Here is a 22,359-nt window from a genome sequence, read left to right as displayed (position 1 = left end):
TCCAGCAGCAGAGCCATGTGCTAGCAGAGTGGCTTCGGGGGGGGGGGGTCTGCACTATTCTGATCAAACCTCCTTTTGGTATTTCCTGCGCTTAGACCTTTCAGAATGGCTCTCTAGGAGTTGGGGACCTCACTGGTTCATGAAAGGCTACATGCTCACCTGTGTTTGAATGAGTAACTGGACCCCTTCTCTGTCTTTGTTCCCCTCCCAAATTGAGTTTACCGCTTGTAGATGGGAAAGAGATGACACCCAGACCCTCAGTAGATACAAGTCGATACTTCCGTGTTGTATGTGGCTAGAAACCATTTTTTTTAAACCTAGTTTAGCAGCTTTGCAGAAGTCCAGGGTGTTTTGAGAAACAGCCTTCTTGCCTAGGCTGTCGTCATACTATCGTTTTAGCTCCTAAGTAGACTTGGGCAATCTAAAGGGGCTGTGGTGTTTCTTAAACTGGTCTTTGGATATCCATCCAGGCTGGTTGTCTGGCCATTCCCTCCTGGGTGTCCACAGAGCGTCACTCGCTGCCATATGTGTTGGTAGGGCCAAAAGTTCTGACTTTGGGCAAAAGTTCTCAGCCTTCCCTTGATGAGATGGGACCCCCCAAACATAAAGCCGGCTTGCGATTTTACCTTTGAAGGAAGCAACTAAGACCCATGGAGCCAAACGTTTGTTTGTTTGTTTGTTTGTTTGTTTGTTTGTTTTTGGGGGACAGGGAGACAGTAGTCCTTCTATGGCTACATAGGCCTCGGACAGAAAAACATCACTGCAGAGGGGAACTGTCCCACCCTCTCTTGAGGGTTCTTACTTCATTGTGAACCCTTTCACAGTCTAGAGCATGGTTCACAATTGTAACTACAAGCAGAATTGTGAGGAGCCATAGAAAATATTGATGTGGCACAGGGAGCTTGAAAAGTTTTCTAGGTCATTCTGATATGCAACTGATGTTTTATTGCTGTAGCAAGTTTTGTTGCTGCCTGGGAAGAAATGGTTCCTGTTTTTAAAACAAAGTTTAGCTACTGGCTTGCTTCTCATTACCAGGCTGGTCCCAGAGGGTGAAAATTTTGCATAACTAGAGTGAGAAAGGGAGCAGTACAAGAGCATCTTTTGACTTGGCCACTGAAAAAGGCAATTGTTTCTGGTATTGTTAGGGAGAAATGGAAATAGCCTTATAAGAAAATAAGCGAGATGGGCCTATGAAGGGGAATGGCTTTCTCTTTCCATTCTCCCCAACCCTTTGTAGCATTTTCCCAGAAGAGGCTCTCCTTAACTTTGTATCTTGAATCCGTTACACATCTTAGGTCTTTGCTTGTTTCTTTACCATTTTGCCAGTGTCTGTACTCATAATAAAATAAGCATCCCCTTTAAGAAACTTATTTTCTGGAAAACAAGATGCCAGACAGGGCAGTAAGGGGTAACTACTCCAAGGAAGGAAGGGGAGGTGGCATGACCCAATTTATCCCTGAACATTCAGAACTGTGGTCAGGGACAGACAGCTTTTTCTTTGGCACCTAGCTCACCCAGGGATGGGGTAAGGCTGGGAAGTTCTAAAGTGGCCCCGCTGTCTCTAAAGAGGTGTGTGGGGTTGACTTACAGCTATGAATGCTTCCTCTAAACCTTATTTTTCTTCTTTTCTGTGGTGTTTTATTTTGTTCTGTTTTGTTGTTGTTACTGTTTTTACTAAATATCCCAGCTCTAGCTTTTCTCTTGGAGTCATTCTGGAAGGGATTTCAGAATCAACTGCCATACCCCAACCCTGCTGTGACAACAACCTTTCTCTCCTGCTCAGAAAGAAATTGCATTTGAGCTCCTAAGAGAATTTTTTTTCTTGTCTCAAAGGGAAGGGTGTGTGTGTGTGTGTGTTTCCTTGTCACTTGGAGGCTGGGGTCCCCTCGAGGAAAGGCCAAGAATCTTCTATAAATACCCTGTCAGGACAACCTGTGTGAGCTGCTCAGTCTGCCTGGTGGGACAGTACTTCAGGAAAGCCCCACTGCTGTGTGGTGTCATCCCTGGGAGTTGTCCCACAGGCCTCTCTCCAGCCTCTTTGGTGGAAAGGGGACAACTGAGAGACTCTCCCTCTTTATACAAAGGAGGAGCCTAGAGACAGCCACCTGCTGTTTCCTCTGCAGAGATGGCAGCTTCCTGGGGCAATGTGCTACATTTGAATCAGGCTGGAGATCTTTTGAGTCACACTAGTCAGATTCAGGATGCTCAAGTGGTACTCTTTGGATATCTCCCCCTTGACTGAGCATAGTTTGTGTTTCCTGGGTTATATGTATTAAAATGGGACTTCTGATGGGTTGAAGGAGATCCAGCCTGAGAATTAAGGCACTTTGCAATGTTTGTAAGGTACCCCCAGCTCAGATGCTGGAATGTCTACATGTTCAACAGACCTAGGACCTCAGGACTCTGGGACCTCAGCAGGGCTTCAAGGAGGGTGTTTTGAAGAGACACAGAGCCTCTTCTTGAATAATGCCCAAGTGCTGCACTTGGCAGATGGAGAGAATGAGGGAAGAAAGGCAGGCAGACTTCACCAGCGTCTATCTGGTGAGATGTGGCTTGAACTGAGCATTTCAGACTCCTTTTCAAGCACTCTTCCTGCTTAGTGGGTGAGCAGGCAGACTCATGCTTTGTCTTCTCTGGACAGACCTAAACAGCCACAGGCTAGATAAGGCATTGGATGGCCCTTGCCACCCCTTCAAGGCACCCTAACCCAGGGGACCTTGACTGTATGTACAGTGGCAGGAAGTCACTGTAATCTATTGTCTAAAATGTATTTTTAATGTTTATCCTAAAATAGAAAGACTTTACTTGCTGAAAAACTCTGCTCGTTTTATTTTGTTTTTTTCCTCTGTGGATGTGGAGGGCAGAGGTGGACTCTTTTTATGATTAGGATTATATCTGAGCACAGTCTGCTCCCCAGCACTCCCTCACTGGGCTTTCTTTGGACTGCCCTGAAAGCCTTGAATTCTTTTTTTTTGTTCACGGAAAATAGCAGAATGAAGCAGGTTACAGCGTACTATACAACTGCTGGTTCCATCCCCCATTTCTTCGATTGCTCCTTGCCTGCAACAGGGCCTGTGGTACTCCTCGAAACAGCAGGCAACCTTGAGACCAGTCAGGGAAATCCATCTTCCTGCCATGAACAGCACTCCTAGGCCTCAGGCACAGTATCTGCCCCTGACCACCTTGGCATTCAAGAAAACGCTAAAAATAAGCTAGCTCTAAACTTGGAGCAATAAAAAATAAGACAGGGATCTCAGACGGACCACTCAGCTGCTCCAATGCACTATCCCAGAGACTTACACCAGCACCAAACACAAGTAATTCTTAGTACTGGTGTTTAGGAATGTGGTGTGTGCTCCATACCTTCAATTTGCTGTCCCCTCCTGCCTGTGCCAGCTGTGCTTTGCCCTGAGAAGATGCCAGACCTGTGAGATTGTGCCCTTCAGGCCAAGGCGGTGGTGTGGTTTCCAAGGCAGGTATAGACTACCTGCTAGCTGACTTGAATTGCTACATCTTCTTTTATCTTGTGGAATAAGGATGGATTAACTCTTGTGAAAAATGACCCCTAGGTTTTAGTCACTGAGTACAAATAAGTTTATTTCCCTTTACAGAGAACTAACTGGTAGCAGTCAGGGGTACTCAGGATATAAAACATGAGAAGTTCTTGTCAGCCAGGTCTGATAGTGTTTTTTTTTTTTTAATTTCATACATGAGTACTGTATTTACACAATTTTTATCCTTCCTTGTCCCCTCCTTCAATGCCTGCTGTGATTCCCATTCCCTTTCAAATTCATGACACGTATATATAAATACAGCCTGCGGAGTCCATTTAGTGTTGTTCATGTGTGTATTTGTTTAGGACTGACCACTTGGGATTGGCTCCCTTATGGGAGCTTGTGCCTGGAGAAGACAGTTTTTCCTTCTCTCAACAGCCACTAATTACCTTCATGTAGAAGATGGGTCTTGAAAGATTTCCCCCATTCATGTTGGCACTTGGTGTTGTAATCGTACAGGCCTTGCTCTGGTAGCCATATTTTGAGACAGCAAGCCCAGGGCCTGGCAGGGTAGAGTGCTTACTAGGTACTCTACCAGAAAGTTACACCTGTGGTTCAACAGTGACATATGCGTAGCATGTCAGGGGTTATCAAGTGCACATCCAGTTCTGAAGCAAGACATACGATACCCTGTGCTTCAACCATCAGCACAGCCAGCTCTAGAACTTGAGGGGCACTGGAGTTTGAACCCAGTACCTTGGACATAAGTAGGTGCTTTGCTGCTGGCTCTGCAGCCCCGATCTCCAGAACTTTTTTCATTTTTCCCAAACTGAAACTCTTTACTGTTTAATTACTCCAGGGGCTGAGAATGACTGGGCTGTACCAGGTTGTGTTTCTAAGTCCATCTTAGTCCACTTAGCACACTGTTTTGAGGTTTACCCATCAAACAGCACTGCCAGAACTTCCCCCTTAAGGCTAAAGGTATTGCATTATAGTGTGTAGCAGTGTGCAGATCCATTCTCCCATCAGTGCACGGCCGGGTGGTCTCTTCCAATGTTGTAGATCCCTGCTTCCAGTTTGGGGATGTGTATCCAGAATTAGAGTTGCTAAATCCTTGGTAATTCTAGGTTAATCTCTTGAGGAATCGGCATACTAGCACCACAAAATGTTCACAGTTTACACTGACCAGTGAGATTGCTGATCTTGCTTGTCAACCTGACACACCTGGCAAGAGGGACCCCCAGCTGGGGAATTGCCTCCTTCAGATTAGCCTGTAGACACGGCTGTGGGGCATTTTTTTTTTCATTGCTAATTGATGTTGTCCACTGTGGTGCCATCTTTAGGCAGGTGGGCCTGGGCTGCATAAGAAAGGCAGCTGAACGTGAGCCTAGGAACAACCCAGTGAGCTATGTTCCTCTGTGGTTTCAGCTTCAGCCTCTGCCTTGGGTGCCTGCCTCATTCCCCCAATGATGGACTGTAACCTATAAGCCAAAATAAACTCTTTCCTCCCCAAGCTGTTTTGGTCAGTGCTTTGTTACAGCAACACAAGCAAACAAAGACGGCCATTTACTACTGGATGCACTCCATGTCCAACAATGTCTATCCCAAACAGTCAAGTGGGGATTAAGTGGAGTTTTGTTGTGATTTCAGTGTTTTCCCTAACTAAAAGATGCACATAGTGATAACGAGCATCTTTTCCTGAACTTATCGAACATTTATGTTTTCCTGAAGAAATGCCTATTCAGGCCTTTTCCATTTCTGGCCAGATTGTTCATGTCTTTATAGAGTTACTAGAGTTCTTTATCTGTATACTATCCCTTATCAGACACCTGCAGTGGACTCTTATTTATTGTTTACTTTGCAATGGGGTCTCATATTGCCCAGGCTGTTTGGTGTGGTGTGTGTACATGTATGTATAAGAACACATGCGAGTGTGTGTGTGTGTGTGTGTGTGTGGTGGTCAGGCTGACAGGGCACGGGTGGCCACTGAGAGATCCAAGGGTCACCTGTCTCTGCAGGTGCTGCAGTCTCACACGTGTCACCCAGCCTGGCCTTCCCCTGGGGGTTGGGGATCCAAACTCAGGTCCTTGTGCTTGCACAGCAGGTACTTCACTGATTAAGCCATTTCCCTAGCCCAGGCTGTTTTAACAAAGGATATTAACATATTTGTTATGTTGAAAAGATCATAAATTATAACTTTTGACAGATTTTTATGGCAGATAGGACCTGTGACCAAGTACTTAAAACTTTTGAAAATCATAATGTAGCCTGCCAGGGGTCCAGGTTAATGGAAAGAGATCTCCCACACTGGGTCAGTCCCCACTGATCCAGCATTCTTTGTCTTGCCAGGCTGTAACTACTGCTGCAGCTGTCTCTGTGGCCACAGACTAGCTGAGGTCTGTCAAACTGTCACTGTACTTACAAGTGAGGCACTTCAAGGCACGTAGTCTCCATTACTCTACACAACAAATGTACAAACTGCATGTCATAAGCCTCCATGAGATTGACTTTCTGGTATCAGCAGAATTGGAAGCAAAGGCCAATCTGTGGCATAACATGCAATCCAGCAGCAAAGCTCAGGTGCTCTGGGTGTAACTTCATGTCCCAAGTTAGGTTAATTTGAGGGGTCAGTGATACCATGAAGCCCTCAGAGTAGTGCCTGGTGCTAGGGCTCCCTGGGCCTCCTCCATAGAGCTACTGTTCTCTGGTCCTGAACAAGTAGGTGAGTTGCTGCAGACTCAAAGAGAGAGAGAGAGAGAGAGAGAGAGAGAGAGAGAGAGAGAGGGAGAACATTGTGCTCTAAGGCATGCTGGTCCCCTGGGGTTTTCACCAAGATGACCTTTATCACATGATGCTGATTAGGGCTGCCTGAAAGCCAGTCACTGGTGACCAATCATTCTGAGCCTGTTTGTGTCATAGTGCATATATTTCTACCTGCCTTCCTCAGGCGACCTGTGGGCTCCCAAGGATAGGGGCTGCACTGGTCTGTTTCATTTCCCAAGGTAACTTTCACAGCCTTCAACCCAGAGCCATCTCAGTCAGTTCCTATTCACTGACTGTTGCCGTTAACCATCTGTTCTGCGTTTGTTGTCTCTGGGGACAATCAGTCTCTTTCCAGTTTCTCACCCATTCTCTTTATACTGTGTCTCCACTGACCACTCTAGAGCCACTTGTCCCACATGGCTCTGTTTAGGTATGGCTGTGATAGAGTCCCTTCCCACTCTACTGAAGTGACCTACTGGATAACACAGTTTAGGAAGTTCTGGCCCTTTTATTTGGGATCCATGGACATGTCACAAATGGACGAGAAGGAACCCTTTTACTGCCATGGGTAGAACAGAGGAACCATCTCAGAACATAGGCACTTTGGAACTAGGAGGGGATCTTATGGTACATCTTACTGGTGATTCCTCTCTTGGATCTGGTGGAGGCTGTCACAAAAGGACCTGTGGCCTTTCCTGTGTTTGGACACTGAACAAGGCATTTCAAACCCAAGATGGGTGTCTATCTTCCTACAACCCGAGGTTCCCATTTAGGGCAAACCCAACAGAAGGAGTTGGGACCTTGAGGGCCTCTGCATGGTCCTTTGTTTAGGACATGCCTGCAGCTCTCCCTGGCTTGAGCTTAGAGAAAGTTTCCACTCCAGAGGCCTGATATGTTAAGAGCAAGAAAGAAAATAAAGACCTACTTGAGTTTGGCTAATGCAAGGTCTTGCTGATGCAGAGAGAAAGCAGGTGGTGAGCATTGAGAAGAACAAAGTGGTAGAGGGGAGGGGTAGCCCTTGCTCCTCTGGGTCATAGTTACTGATACTGCTCAGACAGACCCAGCTGTCCCCCAGGTCTTCAGCTCCACACCCAGTTCTCTGAAAGAGAGGAGGAAGTAGTGATGAAAACCCTATCTTCTGTGTCCAATCTTAGCACTGTGGTGGGCCTCGGAGTTTCTCTGGTGTCACTTCATGATTTGGCAGATGAGGAAACTAAGACTCTTCAGAGGGGAAGTGACTTGCCATAGGTCACAGGTCATTTAGTGGTATTGTATTCATTCTTATCAGCAAGTGACAAAAATGTAGACCAGCCCAAGTCTGAAGCCCTATGCAGCCCACATGTTCTTGGCAGTGAACCCTTCAGCTGCTGAGCAAAGATCTGGTAGTGTGGGATCCAGGGATCATGGGCTCTGTGCTTGGAATCTACTCCAGCAGCTTTATCCTCCCTGACACCTTAGTGATAGGTATTTCTTAGACTCCTCCTTGGAGGTCAACTACCTGAGCCCAGCAGTAGCCCAGAGAAGCTTAGGCACCCAGCATAGAGTCTGTTCCACCCAGGGAATATCTATCTGGGAACACTGGTTAATGGATTTGAGATCAAGGCAGTATGTGTTTAATCAAAGGCTGAAGGAAGCCACACAGGTTCTGATTGTTCCTCTATGGGTCCTTGCAGTGTGGATTTAACTTCCACAAGCAGCTGCAGAGATCTATGATGTGTGGCGACTGCAGCTTTGCTGCAAGCTTACTCTGAGGACCTGAGCCAGTGTGCCTAGCCACCCACTCTTATCCCTCTTATCAGCCAACTCTACTGCTTCCTGTCAGGGAGGAAGGGAGAATAACTTCAGAGGAACAACCAAGCCTTTGCCTACGGTATTCCCATTAACTGAGAGTGGAGTTACAAAAGCCCATTAGCTGGTAGTGTGAGGAAATATACAGAAACAGTTGGATAGTATTAACTTTACAGAAGTTAGAAGTACCTGCGAGAGGAGCTTCTGGGCATACCTGAGGGTCTGTATCTTGATGACCTTAATTGGGATGGGAAGACCCATCACTGGGTGGCATCATTCCCTAAGCAAAGGATTCTGGAGTCTCTGGAAGTGTATACATGGAGTCCTAAACCCAAGGAGGCAGAAGTAAGTAGATTTCTGTGAGTTTGAGGTCAGACTGGCCTACATAGTGAGTTCCAGGCCAGCCAGGGCTACCCATCTCAATAATTAACAGCAATAATAATAGAGAAAGCAAGTTGAATACTGCTAAGCATGCATTCATTGCTTTGATCCTGATTGTGGATACAATACGCTCACAGTTCCTCAGCCTCCTGCCACAGTAACTTCCCACTATGATGGACTGTACCCTGGAACTGAAAGAGAGAACAGACTCTTTCTTTTGTCAAAGTGTCTTATCACAGGAGCAGGAATGCATAGGAAGTATGACTCAGGAGAAAGAGACTGGACAGAGGTGTATATGCCTTCCTCCACTTGAGAATTACAATGCCACGCAACTGATAGATACATCGAGGGTCCAGAGGATGGCAAACTACTGTGGGCTAAAATTTCACTAGGCACCACGTGGAGGATGTGTAGGAGGTAAGAGAGGCATGTGTATTCTAGGTAGGGAAATTGCACAAACACCACCGTGGAGTGAACGACTACCCAGGGGCACATTGCACAAAGCAAGTTTCACTGCTCTTGAGTACATTGCACAAACCAGTTTTATTGAGCCACAGCCACCCCCATTCGGTAGCTGCCTCTGTGTTGCAAGGGTGGAGGTGAGGAGATGCAACAGACTGTGGCCTTGGAAGCCTCACATTTACTACTCAAACCCTCAGAGAAAGTTTCCTCACTGCCCGTGTTGATAAAGGATTGAATGAACTTCAAGGATGTTTGGCTAATCTAGAATAAGTCAACAAGGAGAGTGAGAAACGAAGTTGGTTTAGAGGCGTAAGGCTTGGTTTTCCTGGGAAACCTCTAATTGGGTTTGATTGATTTCTAAAACACCTTTGAACCTGTTGTCTCACTTTTTACTTTTCCATCAGTCCTGAGTAATAAAGGCTTTTGATCCCAATTTTATAGAAGAAACCAAGATTTGGAGATTCTCTGATTATTTCAAGGTCACAAAATTAGTAGTGGGAGTCAAAAGTCAAATACATAGTATCCATTCCCCCAGTATTTACTAAGCCCTACTATGTGCTAAGCAGGAATAAGGCTCCGGGATACTGTGATGGACAAGACAGGCATGGTTACTTCACTCAGAACAATATTTAAATCCAAGGCCCATCACAGCTTCCTGGAGAAGCTGAGACCCTTTCTCCCTGCAGTCAGGGAGGGATCAGTGAAGGGTCTTGAGCAAGAGTTCATTATCTTCTTCATGTGCAGTGATGCTGGGCATGGACGAAACAGAAACCATATGGCCCTGGTGGTGAAGGAGCTTTCACCCAGGAAAGAGGGGAAGCCAGCACGATAAATTCCTGGGAGGTAGATAGAAGCAGGATTGTAGATTAACTCCAGATGGTATAGGGCTACCTTTCGACAAGCTTAGCTTTGGTCTGGCTGTGATCCACTTTCTTCAACTGCAGGTGGGTACAAGGATGGCAGCTTTCTTCATGTGTGTGTTGTGGAGTGAGTTGAGTGAGCTGATTAATACATGCTGAGAATAGTATGTGGCACAGAAGAGGCAGTGCTGAAGGATTGCTGTCACCTCCACCATTGCTCAGGGTTCCAGTCGTTAGGGAAGCCTTGTCAGGTAAAGAGACTTCGGGTGGGAAGACAGGAGTAAGACAATGAATGTCATGAGCAAGGAGAACACACTGACACTGAGTGACATTTTTTAGCAGAGCCAAGGGTTGTGTGATTTAAGTCAAGACAAAGCAAGCACTGAGGGTAAACACTCTCCTCTGCCCACTTGTCACTCTGAGAACTTTGCTGGAGATTTCTTGGTCTTTCCAGGGTCCGTTTGGAGATTAGAAGCTACTGGTATCACTCAGAGCTGTCCTCCATTGAGTAGAATAATTAAAATGAAGACTTCCTGTATGTCATTGATTACAATACAGAACTGGCCAGTGTGGTAGTGTAGCCTTGAAGACCAAATACAGCAAAATCTGACATAGCATAAATCTGTTCCATGTTGGGGTTATTAAAAGTATTTTTTTTGAGATAATAGTCTTGATAGCTCATTATATAGATCAGGCTTGCCTTGAATTCACAGTGATCCTCCTGCCTTTGCCTCCTGAGTGCTGGGATTATAGGTACATGCCACCACTCCCAGCTCATTAAGGGCATTTTAAGATACTAGGGAATCATTCCTGGGAGGAACATCTGTGCTCTTTCTACTGGCACACACACAGCCTTTGACTTGGCTGTCATGCCTCCACTTTATAATTTCATAACTGCCATAACCTCAGGAGCTTAGAATGGTTACAGCCTTTTGTGTGGCTTAGGATATGACAAACCAGCCGCCCAGCAGTGCCTGGATGAGCCAAGCACACCAACAACACCTCAGCCAGTGCCAGAGCACTAATCAGAGTCAATTAATTCCATGACACATGTCCTGATACAGGCAAACTCTCAGAGAGACACCTGATAGGCTAATATCTAGATTTAATAAATCTCAAGAGCTCCCCATGCTGTCTGGATGTCAGGCACCCCAAGACACAAGTGCTCTCTTCCTGGCTTCTAACTCTGTGCTCATCATCAGAGACAAATCTTTCACTTTGAGGGCTTGAGAATGTATCAGGTGAACAGAAACCAGAGTCTGCATTGTCCTTGGAAAAATTACTGAGTTGCTGACTCATTCACACAGTGGATACTGCCTTTTAGGTAAAGTGTAGAGGCACTTGTCCCCAAAATATTAGCTCTGTAGTTTGATAGAATTGTTATGAGGGTCTCTCATAGTTTCTAAACTCTGCAACATGTTGAAATCATCTGAGATATTTTTTGTTTATTTTATGTATATGAGTGCTCTATTTGTATGTATGCCTGCAGGCCAGAAGAGGGGGTTAGATTATATTATAAATGGTTGTGAGCCACCATGTGGTTGCTGGGAATTGAACTGAGGACCTCTGGAAGAGCAGATATTGCTCTTAACCACTGAGGCATCTCTCCAGCCCGTGAGAGATTTCTAAAATTCTTGTTCCCAGGCTGTGTCCCAGATCAATGAAACTGGCACTCTCTGAGGAGAAAGTTCAGGAAACTATATTTCTAGAAAATCCCAGAGGACTCCAATGTGCTTGAAATTTTAAGAACCCATAATCTAGTTTCTCTGGTGTTTCCCAGGCTGGTGGTAGATTTTGAGCTCTGGGACAGGGCTTACTGGTTGGCCTACTTTAGTGAGTGATTCATCCCATCTCTAGGTGAGATCTTGCTTGGCAGGTTCAGTGTGGGCAGCAGCCAGACTGAACTGGGTGCTGACATTCTATGGGAGCGAGGTTCATGGTATTTGCCACACACAGGCTGCTTACTCTCCTACGTATATAGAGCTCACCTACCCACCTAGAAGACCAGGCCTTCCAAATCTGAGGTCAGAGATGCTCTCTTCTGGCTCTGTCTTAAACATACTCATGGCTACTTACATCATTTCCCAGGCTTGTGGGAAGAGAAGAGAATTAGAAGGATTTATGTAATGAATTAAAAAAAAAAAAAAGTGGAACAGGAAGAAGAACCCTAAGGCCAAGGCAGTTGTGACTCACTGTGGTCCAAAGTAGGTACGGAAACAGGCTGTCAGCAGCCACAATATAGCTGCTTTTTCAACAAGGAAATAGCAGGAGATTGACTGAAAGATCTTCCAGGGACTTCTAGATTTTTTTTAACTTTTTTTTTTTTTTTGGTAAATAATTTTATGAGTTTATCCCAGGAATAACAGTCAGCCTGCCTTAGAGATGGAGAGAATGAAGTATAAAACAGCAGCCATATACCTGCTCATTCTGACTAAAAGAAAGGCAGAAAGCAAGGCAAAGCCATAGCCAGGCACACCTGGTCCATAGAGATGTATCCAGCTTATGGAGCCTGGGAATGGAGAGTCCCAGAGGTAAAGACAAATGAGAGGATCCAGTTTGAAAGTCTGCAGATTAATGAGCCAACAGTAAATGGACAGCCTGTGAGGCCTACATGGCTTATTCATTTCCAGCAAACAGGAGATATCCTAACAACTATTTTCTCTTGGACATTCAAGGCCCAACTCAGAGATCTAAGAGGGCATCCTGGTAGGCCCCTACATCCTGCCAGCTGCCTCTCACTCCAGATGTTAGGAGACCCTCCTTGCCAGCTCCATTGATAATGCAAGACCTACTGTGATCCCTAGAGCTGGACACACTGATCAGGCCAGCTTAGATCAATGTTCCACAGATTGGGGCTTGTTTTACCAGCTGTTCATGTTAGACCTGCAGTGTTAAGATTCAGGGACCATCACTGGTGTGGTGGGGTGCCGATCCCTGCAGCAGAAGAGGCTGCCCTAGGGTGACCACATGGTCAGTTGAGAACTGGGCTCCAGGCTTAGATGGCCTTCAATTCCCCTACTGGCCACTCACTAATAGCCGGATACCAGCACATTTATTTTTATATTTGTTATCGTACAATAGAAGTACCATAGGTAGTATGTCGGAGAAGGCATTTGAAATACCTACAATGACGTTCCCATCAGGAGTGATGGATGAAAAGTGCTCAGGGAGAAGAAGCTGCCCATCTCTGCGGAGGGCTGGGAAGGGGGAGCCATACAGATGCAACAATGCCTGCACCACCTGACAGTCATGGAGTCTGCAGTTCCCTGTGCTCTGCAGGACTGAGGAGGAGGAAGCACTGGCTGTCAGTGTGGAGCGCTGCAAATGGCCGTGTTGAAGGAAAAGATCGGGGTGAGCCCTGTTGGTGGGCACCCTACTGTGCTTCACTGGGCTGCGGTGGCAGTGTGATGTGGGACCTGCTGTAAAATTCCCCAAGCCAAACCCACAAGCAGGTGTCAGATGACACCAAGTCACCAGTCCTAGGCATCTGCTGTCTGACGTACCAGAGGTGAATCCTGACTGGCCCCCTGTCTGCTGGATTTCTAAGATAGAGGTAGTTCTGGGAGAATTTTCACCGACCAGCTCTTATACTCCAAGGCACTCAGGGCAGCATGAAGACAAACCCAGGAAGTGACTGTGAGCATGAGAGAAATCCAGAGGACAGACTGTGAAAAGGAACTGTGTATCTCAGAATCCACCGTGTAACCGTACTGCGAGGGATACTGACATACACTTTAACGTCATTATCCCATTTTCCTGGGGGCTGCAGAGGGACAATCAGGGAGCTATATGAGAACAAGTCATGGTGATGCAGGGAGAAGATGGCAGGACACACAGGTATGGGATTTCTGGTTTGCTCCACACATGCTGATGAGGGTATTGGGCAAGCTGGTAAATGCCTCTGAGTCTCAATATTCTCACATGGAAAACGGGATAATGAGTCATCACACAGTCCAGGCCTGGGATTCAAAGACAGACAGCTGAATCCTTAGTGTACAGAGGTGAAGTATATGCTGACTATCCCTAGAAGAGTGGACTGCATGCCCCTTAACACTGCCAGTTCATTCATTTGACAAACCCGTCATTTGTTATGAGCAGAGCTTACTGCCAATGCCATGAGCTGACTAGTGGGCATGAGCCCTTGTTCCCTAGTTCTGAGCATTATCTGATAGCATGCACTCACATCTTAGCAACTTTATCATTAATACTTTGAGATGGACAGACCATAGCTTCATCTTTTTCCATCTGTGAGCACCTTTTCCAGAGCAAACCATTATCAGAAGTTCTACCCATTCACCAAGTTCATTGCCAGTGCTCAAGTGTGGGGGCACTCTGACTGGACTGTCAGCCAGTCTTGGGTAGGTATTACTCCCATTTCAAAGGGGAGGAAGCCTGAGGCTGAGAGAGATTTGAGTGGCTAGCCTCTTACAGCTCTTATGCTGGCATTCATTTCTTAGCCAGAAAGGCATTTTTGGAGATGTGCTTACTGCCCTTCACATCCTGAGAGCCACCATACACACTGCTACTTTTCTGTTCCAGAATGTCTGTAAGGCAGTGGAGGAGACACAGCATCTGCCCACAATACAGGAGATCAAGCAGAAGATTGACAACTACAACAGCAGGGAGAAACACTGCCTGGGCATGAAGTTGGTAAGCAGGGCCTGTCCATCCCTACCCAGCATCCCTCCTGTTCCCGCTCTCCACAGAAGCAGCAATTCCCTTACAGCTCACTCTTTGTTCAGGCCTGGCTTCCTGTGGCCTCTGGGACCCAGAAATGGGCTTTAGTATAAATTCCAGATACGATCTCTGTCCCATTCACTCTCTGGCTACTTTGGGAGAGTTTAATCTCTCCTTGCTTTGGTGTAAAGTAGAGCTCTCCACACCCATATGTAAGAGATCTTGGGGAAATTAAATGACAGTGATGGAGGGTTTAGGGGCTAGATCCCCAGGAAGCCCTTGACCAGGAGAATTTACAGCTCCCATTCCTGCCTGTTAAACTCATAGTGCTCAGACTGGTAAGAACCCCTGACCCTGACTGGTTCAGAGAGGCTATCTTTAAGGGGTGACGGTAGAAGACCTTGCCCCCTGCTGGTGACTGGCAGCAAATGGCTCTCTGGAGCTTCAAGTCTCACAGGGGCCTCAGAAAATGCAGACTGAAAGTCAGGTTAGAGGTTTGGGGTGGGGGGCAGATCTCTGAGGACCTTGATGTGCCTCAGAAGTAGAGAGGTGACTGAAGACTCTGCATTTAGCATGAGGACCCAACAAAGACAACTGGCACCTGGGTTCGGGCAGCCAGCCTAAACTTCCTGTGAGGGAAGCCACAGGAACCCCACCAATCCTTTGGTAACTGGGCTCCAGACCTCCTGGCCTGTGAGGAGAGTGTATTATCCAACACCTCTAGGTAGCAGACCCCGGAAAGAACTCAGGCAGGCTGGCTGGAGTGGTCCGTCAGTTCTTCTGGAGTTCACAACCTAGAGTGGCAGACAGAATCATGCAAGATGTGCCTCCCACTTGCAGAGTGAAGATGGCACCTACACAGGTTTCATCAAAGTGCATTTGAAACTCCGACGGCCAGTGACAGTGCCTGCTGGGATCCGGCCCCAGTCCATCTATGATGCCATTAAGGAAGTGAACCCTGCAGCCACTACAGATAAGCGGACATCCTTCTACCTGCCACTTGATGCCATCAAGCAGCTACATATCAGTAGCACCACCACTGTCAGTGAGGTCATCCAGGGGCTGCTCAAGAAATTCATGGTTGTGGACAACCCACAGAAGTTTGCACTTTTTAAGCGGATGCACAAAGATGGACAAGGTATGAGAGATTTCAACCTTTCTCCAGTCTGCCAATGCCCAGTCACTAAACTTCACTGTCAGCCCTGGATGGGAAGTGTCAGCCTCCAGGCAGCAGGGCTACAGCCATCTACATGGCATTAGGATTCAGGGGAAAGACAAGTATGGAATCTGGCCAGGAAAGACAGGAAAGACACACCCTGGGCTTTGGTCTAATCTTATAATAGGAAGGAGTAAGCCTGTTGCTCCTTTTCCTCTGGAAGAGGATGTAGATGGAAACATGGCTAAACCCTGCTATGCTGGGAATGGAGGCAGGAACAAATGGAGGGCCCTGAGCTACCACTGTCTCCTCAGGCTCCTGCCCATTAGAAGACTCATGTCAATTTCCAGTTACTTGTCCCATTTCCATCCAGGCCCCATCCCATCCTTCTCTTTTGAGATGAGCACCCAGCCTTTCATTCTGTTTTGCAGTGCTCTTCCAGAAACTCTCCATTGCTGACTGCCCTCTCTACCTGCGTCTGCTCGCTGGGCCTGACACTGATGTCCTCAGCTTTGTGCTGAAAGAGAATGAAACCGGAGAGGTAGAGGTATGCCTGGACCCCCTTTACAAAAAACAACTGTGGGTGGGTAGACAGAATCACCTGGGTGAGGACAGCTGGGCGCTGCTGTACTAACTGCAGTGTGTAGGTGGGAACAGCAGGACCGCCAGAGGCTGTGTTTAACCCCGGCTCATCAGCAAGGCACATCACAGCGAAGCAAGTTACAACCTGCATGTGGCAAAGCCTGTAGAAAGGATTTCATCTGCTTTGTTTGTGAAAATGGGGCTAGAGGGCATGGAGGCAGGGGTCACATACTGAGAAACCATGTTCAGGCCCCATCTGGTTGTCCTAAGGCCCAGCAAGCTGCAGCTCTGGGTTCTACTGGAGCATAGATATTTTTGAACCATTTTCCCTCCTAAAATGCTGATTTCCTTTCTCAAAGGGGGACTAACCAATGTCACTCCTGGCAAAAATGGAGTCAAATCAGGCAGTAATCCTCCGAGCCCAGAATACTTGGGATGTGGTCCTCAAGCAGTGATAGAAAGAGGGTCTGAGTGTTTATCACAGTGTTCAGAGGAGGGCTGTTTTTGTTTTGGTGGAGTGGTGGGAGATCAATGGAGATCTGGAGGATCTGGGCAGATGGAACTCTGCACTCATTTCAATCAGAAAAACTCAGTGTAATCTCGAGTCTACAGAAGAGTCAGTTTGGGAAAGGGAGGACACTGAGGGCCTGTGGGCTTGGGCAAGCTGAAACAGCTCCAGTTGCACTCTGCTGCTGCCAGCTCCATGACTTTTTCTCACTGCTCTGTGGACTGCAGGTTTCTTATTATCTAGCATGGGGATTAAACCAGATACACTGTAAAACGATCTCTTGTGCTTAAAGAGCTTGGAGTCTCATTCCTTTCTCCCATGTGGAGGAGAGAGACTGACCAGCTAAAGCCAACTGAGAAGTGTCTAGGGTATATATGTACACTGTATAGTGGCTCATGAGAAGCTGGGAAACAGGGTAGTTTGGCAGCTGAAGTAGCACCGCTTGTGAGAGGTATCCTCTGCCTGTCTCTGGAGAATACATTCAGCACTGAAGACCTCAGCTGCTGCTGCCTCTTCCCATAAAAAGAGGGTATATAGGCTAGGAGCTCTCTTGGTGTGCCAGCACTTGACCATTTGTGACTGATGTGACCGCTGTGTACTGTACACAAATGTCGTTTGTGGTACCTGCCAGGCTCACTAATGTAAACTGTGGAGGCAGCAGCAGGGGCCTCGAGTCATGTCAACTTCTAACCATTCCCCCTTGTGTTCTCCACCTCCTCCTCTTCTATACCTCATAGTGGGATGCCTTTTCCATTCCTGAACTCCAGAACTTCTTAACTATCCTGGAAAAAGAGGAGCAGGACAAAATCCACCAACTGCAGAAGAAGTACAACAAATTCCGACAGAAACTGGAGGCGGCATTACGAGAGTCCCAAGGGAAGCCTGGGTAGCCAGCTCACTTCCTGTCCTCTCAGTGCCCTCCCGTTTATTTCATTGTGAATTATTTTGCCATGGACAGTTATTCTCAAGACTCCTCTGGGGGAATCCACTGGTGCCTGCTCAGCAGTTAACAGATGTGGCACAAAGTCTCTTCCACAGAGTGTCTACGCAGGGTTTGATTCCAGCCAACGTACAGCACCATGGCTCTGGAGATTCCACCTGGAATCAGATCGCGTGTGGACGACCAGTGTTTCCCCTGCTCAATCTCCTGGCCTTTCACAAACCAAATAGTTGCCTCTCTGGTCACCAGACTACAATCAATCACACCAGCCAGCAAAAGGAACAAAAGGTTTTTAGACCCTGTGTTTTTTCTCTGGATTTAATCCTTCAGTTCCTTTTTGCCACCTACAGAATCTTTATTTATGTGCTAACTATATACTCATTTAGCTAAGTCCTTGAAAGCAGGAAAATACTCATGGAAGGACTGTCCTCCTTGCCCCAAGGTGCCTCCTCTTCCTAGTTCTAGACACTCAGGGTCAGCCTGAGTATCCAGAAGCTACAGCCTGACCAGGCTGTCCGTCTCCTATCACCCAATGGACTGTGTGTATGCAAACCCAAAAGCATATACGTACATTTGTGTGGTATTTCAGCATGTCTCTGTCCGATGTTTGCTATGTTAAAATTTGAACTTGATGTTGTCATCCTCCTGGATTTCTAGCACAGAGAAACCTTCCACTCAATTTTAGTTTCCTGCTGAGTCACCAGAAAGTATTGCAGAGAAGCACATCCAAGAAGCAATCTTACAGCCTGTGCCCAACGAGAAAGCAGTGGGGACGTGAACTGCTTGTTCTATTCCTTGGCCTTCATCTTCAAACTGGGGCTTTAGGATCTCCAGCTGCTGCCTGAATAATCCTACAGTCAAGTGGTAGTGTCCTCCAACTTGAAGTCCTTTCTGGGGCGAAGGATGGTCCATTTGCAGCACAGCATTGAGCAAACGGGTGGGCCTGGTGACTTCTGTGCCTTTTTGTTTTCAGAGAGAAGAGCAGGACATGTTTTCTTGAAGCTCTCCTGCTGGCTTGCCCCTGGCTGCAAGTGGACAATGGTGGTATAGAGGAGATTCCTCAAAGCACAGGATGATGCCCACACACCACTTTTCCATCAAGCTTCCCAATCAGGCTTTGACTTTGAAGATGATCAGATTATGATGACTCCAGCTCTTGACTAGTTCAAACTTAAAACAGATTAGCCAGAGACCACACCAACCAGTAGCCAGGACTGCAAAGACACTCAATACAGAGGGAGAATAACTTGCCCTTTTCAAAGAGGGACAGTTCCAGTCTAGCCCCCAAAAGAGACCTTTCTTGTTGCCCTTGCCTTTCCATGCCCCTCAGATTGTTTTAAGCCCAAGCTTCTTTGTGTAGCCTCAAGAGTCCCCTCCCCAGCCCAGGCTGAGTCTACGCTGCTCCTGTCCCAGAGGAATGCCAAGTCCTTGTCATTCACACTGTGTCATCTTCCTCAGAGCCGCGAGTGAGGTTGTGCCTGCCATCAAACCCCTGGCTGTCAGCCATCTCATGCTCAGCCTTAGCACTTCCCTCCCTTCAGAAGCCCCTTCCTGCTGTGTGCTACAGGCACATTTGGAAAGTCATTCCCTTCATCCTGCATGTCTGCAGCAATAGGAGAAGGCATGGCTCCTGCTGTTAAACACTGTGAATGCTGCTGAGAACCTCCCTCCATGGATGGCTATTTTATTTTTGAGAAGAAAAAGAAGTTATGTATGTATATACACATAGAGGCATATATATATATATATATATATATATATGGTGTTTATTCAGAAAATTATGGTATAATTCAGACTTTAAAGCACAGTTACACCCAGGACCTCTACTGAGGTTGAGCATCTGGAAAGCGTGTCGAGTTCAAGTCTCAGAGCCGGGTGTAACTGCTAGTAGTGCCTTCTATGGTTGTATTGCTTTGTGTGTGGGTGTTTGTTTTGAGATTTTCTTTCTAAATGTCTTATATGTTTTTTTAATGAGTAATAAAAGCTTACCATAAAAAAATTCACAGTGGAAACATCCTCACTGAATGTCCTCATCTTAATGGAGAATGGGCTGGAGAGAGGTAGACAGGAGCAGTAGTACATTTTCTTGGCATAGCCAAGTTTTCTTCTACAGTAGGCTTGGGAATGAAGGCTACCATTTAAATGCTTTTGAGAAAATTGTTCAAACACAGAGGGGACTGCCTCAGTGGCTGGCTCTACCCTGTCCCCCCAGTGCTGGAAAGCAGAGAGGACTCATAGCAAACCATGTGTTGACTTAGAAAAGAGCAAGGGCTTTCTGGATACAAAGGTAAACAAGACTTCTCTTCTGGACTTATTTGCAACTAAGATGCAAATGTGTCACTGGTAGTAGCTGCAGAGGGCTGAACAGACACCAAAGTAGCCCTCATTCTGGCACCCTCTGATTTCCAGCACTGAAATATCATTAAATTCACAGAAACAGCCACATGAAGTTAACCAGAGAAATCACTTCCTACCTTCCAGTGTTGCTTGTGTATCATGCAATGCACGAGGCCCTCAGGTTGCAGAGGCTGTTCCAGTTCTGTCCCCTTTCCACCAGGCATCCTTAAAATTAGCCAATCACAGGGCTGATGTGATGGCTTAGTAGGTAACGGTGCTTGCTGCCAAGCCTGTCGACCTGAGTTTGATCTCTGACTCACACAGTGAAAGAGAACCTACTCCCACAAGTTCCCTTCTACCCCTCATGTGTGCTACGGCAAATGCGCACCTATGCATGTGTACATAATGCGTGAGTGCGTGTTTGTCTTTATGTAGCCATGTTGTCCTGGACTCACCGTGCTGACCAAGATACCCTCAATCTGAGATTCCCCAGCCTCTCTGCCTCCCATGTGCTAGGATTCAAGGTGTCTCCTGTCCACCTGGATTACACCTAAAAATTGTAACAAATTAGCTGACATCTAAACTCTGCCTAGCCTGGTCTCGTATACATCTTGTACCAGGGTCCAACCAGGTGGGTCTGCCATGTCCCTTACTCTGTGTACCAGCCTAGTCTGGTCACACAGCCTCCAACCTCCAGGCTTTGGTGAGGACAGAGATCTCACCCACCTGCCCAGACTTAATTCCTATCACCTGACTCCATCCTCCTGCACAAAAACTAAGTCCAAGTGGATCAAAGATCTAAACGTGAAGCCTGAAACACTGAAACTGCTGGAAGAAACACAGGCCGGATCCTACAAGATACGGATATAGGGAAAGACCTTCCGGAATAAGGACATATGCCCTGAAATTAAGGCAAACAGCTAAGGAGGCAAATCAAGTGAAGAGGGAGCCCACACAATGGGAAAGTTATACATCAGAGGACTAAAATCCAGAATATATAAAGAACTCAAAAAAAAACAAAAAAAAAACAAAGTTAAAATAGTAAACCACCCATTTTAAAAAAAATGGACTAAGGAACTAAATAGAGATTTCTCAAAAAAAAAAAAAAAAGCAATAAGAAATATCTTAAAACATGATCATCATCACTAGAATTTAGAGAAATACAAATCAAAACAACTTAGCCCAGTCAGGCTGGCAACAAATACTGGAGAGAATGTAGGGAAAAGGAAATCTTCATTCATTGTTGATGGACTGCAAAATGACTCTGAAAATCAGGTGGAGAACTTTTAAAAAACTACAAGTAAAAATCTATTATATTGTCCAGCTATACCACTCCTTGGCATATGCCCAAAAGATTCGACATACTACTCCACAGACACGTGCTCAGCCATTCTCACTGGGGCTCTACTCACAACTTAATGTCCTTCAGCTGATGAAGGATAAGTAAAACATGGTACATATACACTACTACACTATGGATGTTATTCAGCTGTAAAGAAAAATGAAACCATGAAATTTGCAGGTAAATGGATAGAACTAGAAAAGATCATATTGAGTAGTATCGCATACCCAGAAAGACAAACGTCACTGTTCTCTCTCTTTTCTCTCTCATGGTTCCTAGCTCCAAATCTCCAAATGTGAATACATAACCTGGAGTAATTGCAGAAACCAAAAACCAAGAAAGTAAAAGTGGAGGGCTGGATGGGGCGGCTATTCACACTTTCAAGGGAGGGAAACAACCAATAGTCCTACCCAGTTTGAACACCTATGAACCTTAACAATGATCAGAATGGCAAAACATCCTTACGGGTACAATAGTAGCACTCTTTTATCTTGGCAGTAACCAAGTGTTTAATTTGCCTTACAGCCCTCTCAACAAGAGGGAAATCATATCTGGTACTGAAACCCTCACCAACTCCCCAGAGCTAGTGAGGTCTGGATCTTAAAGGAGACCCCACTATTACCACTTTACTAACTATCATAGTTCCCAACTGCATTTTACATACTTATCCTTATACCCACAGGCAAGTGTCGCCCTCACACAACAAATGTCTTTTTGAAATGAAGACCTCTACAGAAAAACCCCAACTAGCCAAAATCCAGAGGAAACCTGATCACTGGATGCCCATCACCAACTGAAAAAACTACAAAACTCCTGCACCTACCCTGGTGTGGTGGCACACACCTTTTATTCCAGCACTTGGGGGCATAGCAGTTGGATCTCTGACTTCAAAGCTACCCTTCTCTACAAAGCAAGCTTCAGGCCAACCAGGGCTACATAGTGAGACCTTGTCTCAATAAACAAAACAAAAAAGCTCAGGTATCGTTACAGAAGAGGAAACAAATACTCTAAGAGCCAGGGAACCAGAAATTTGCTGTAAGAATCTCCTAGAAATAACAGACACTTCACT

The 22,359-nt window shown here is 46.3% G+C and overlaps 1 protein-coding gene across 2 annotated transcripts in view; it reads left to right on the top strand.

The window, feature by feature from the left end:
* The window catches only part of Rassf5 (Ras association domain family member 5), a 60,220-nt gene extending 40,470 nt beyond the window's left edge, over positions 1 to 19,750 (top strand). For both annotated transcript variants that reach the window (XM_055602557.1, XM_055602559.1), the window contains 4 exons: positions 14,288 to 14,398; positions 15,266 to 15,563; positions 16,013 to 16,128; positions 17,409 to 19,750. In XM_055602557.1, the coding sequence (XP_055458532.1) occupies positions 14,288 to 14,398; positions 15,266 to 15,563; positions 16,013 to 16,128; positions 17,409 to 17,561 (678 nt within the window). In that variant the 3' untranslated portion in view covers positions 17,562 to 19,750. The remainder of the gene's footprint in view (positions 1 to 14,287; positions 14,399 to 15,265; positions 15,564 to 16,012; positions 16,129 to 17,408) is intronic.
* The last annotated feature ends 2,609 nt before the right edge of the window (positions 19,751 to 22,359 follow it).

This window comes from Psammomys obesus, unplaced genomic scaffold (genome assembly GCF_907164565.1).
Source record: "Psammomys obesus unplaced genomic scaffold, mPsaObe1.curated_primary_1811, whole genome shotgun sequence".
Lineage (NCBI taxonomy): Eukaryota > Metazoa > Chordata > Mammalia > Rodentia > Muridae > Psammomys > Psammomys obesus.
Note: the sequence above shows the minus strand (reverse complement) of the source record. Positions and strands in the feature narration are given on the sequence as shown.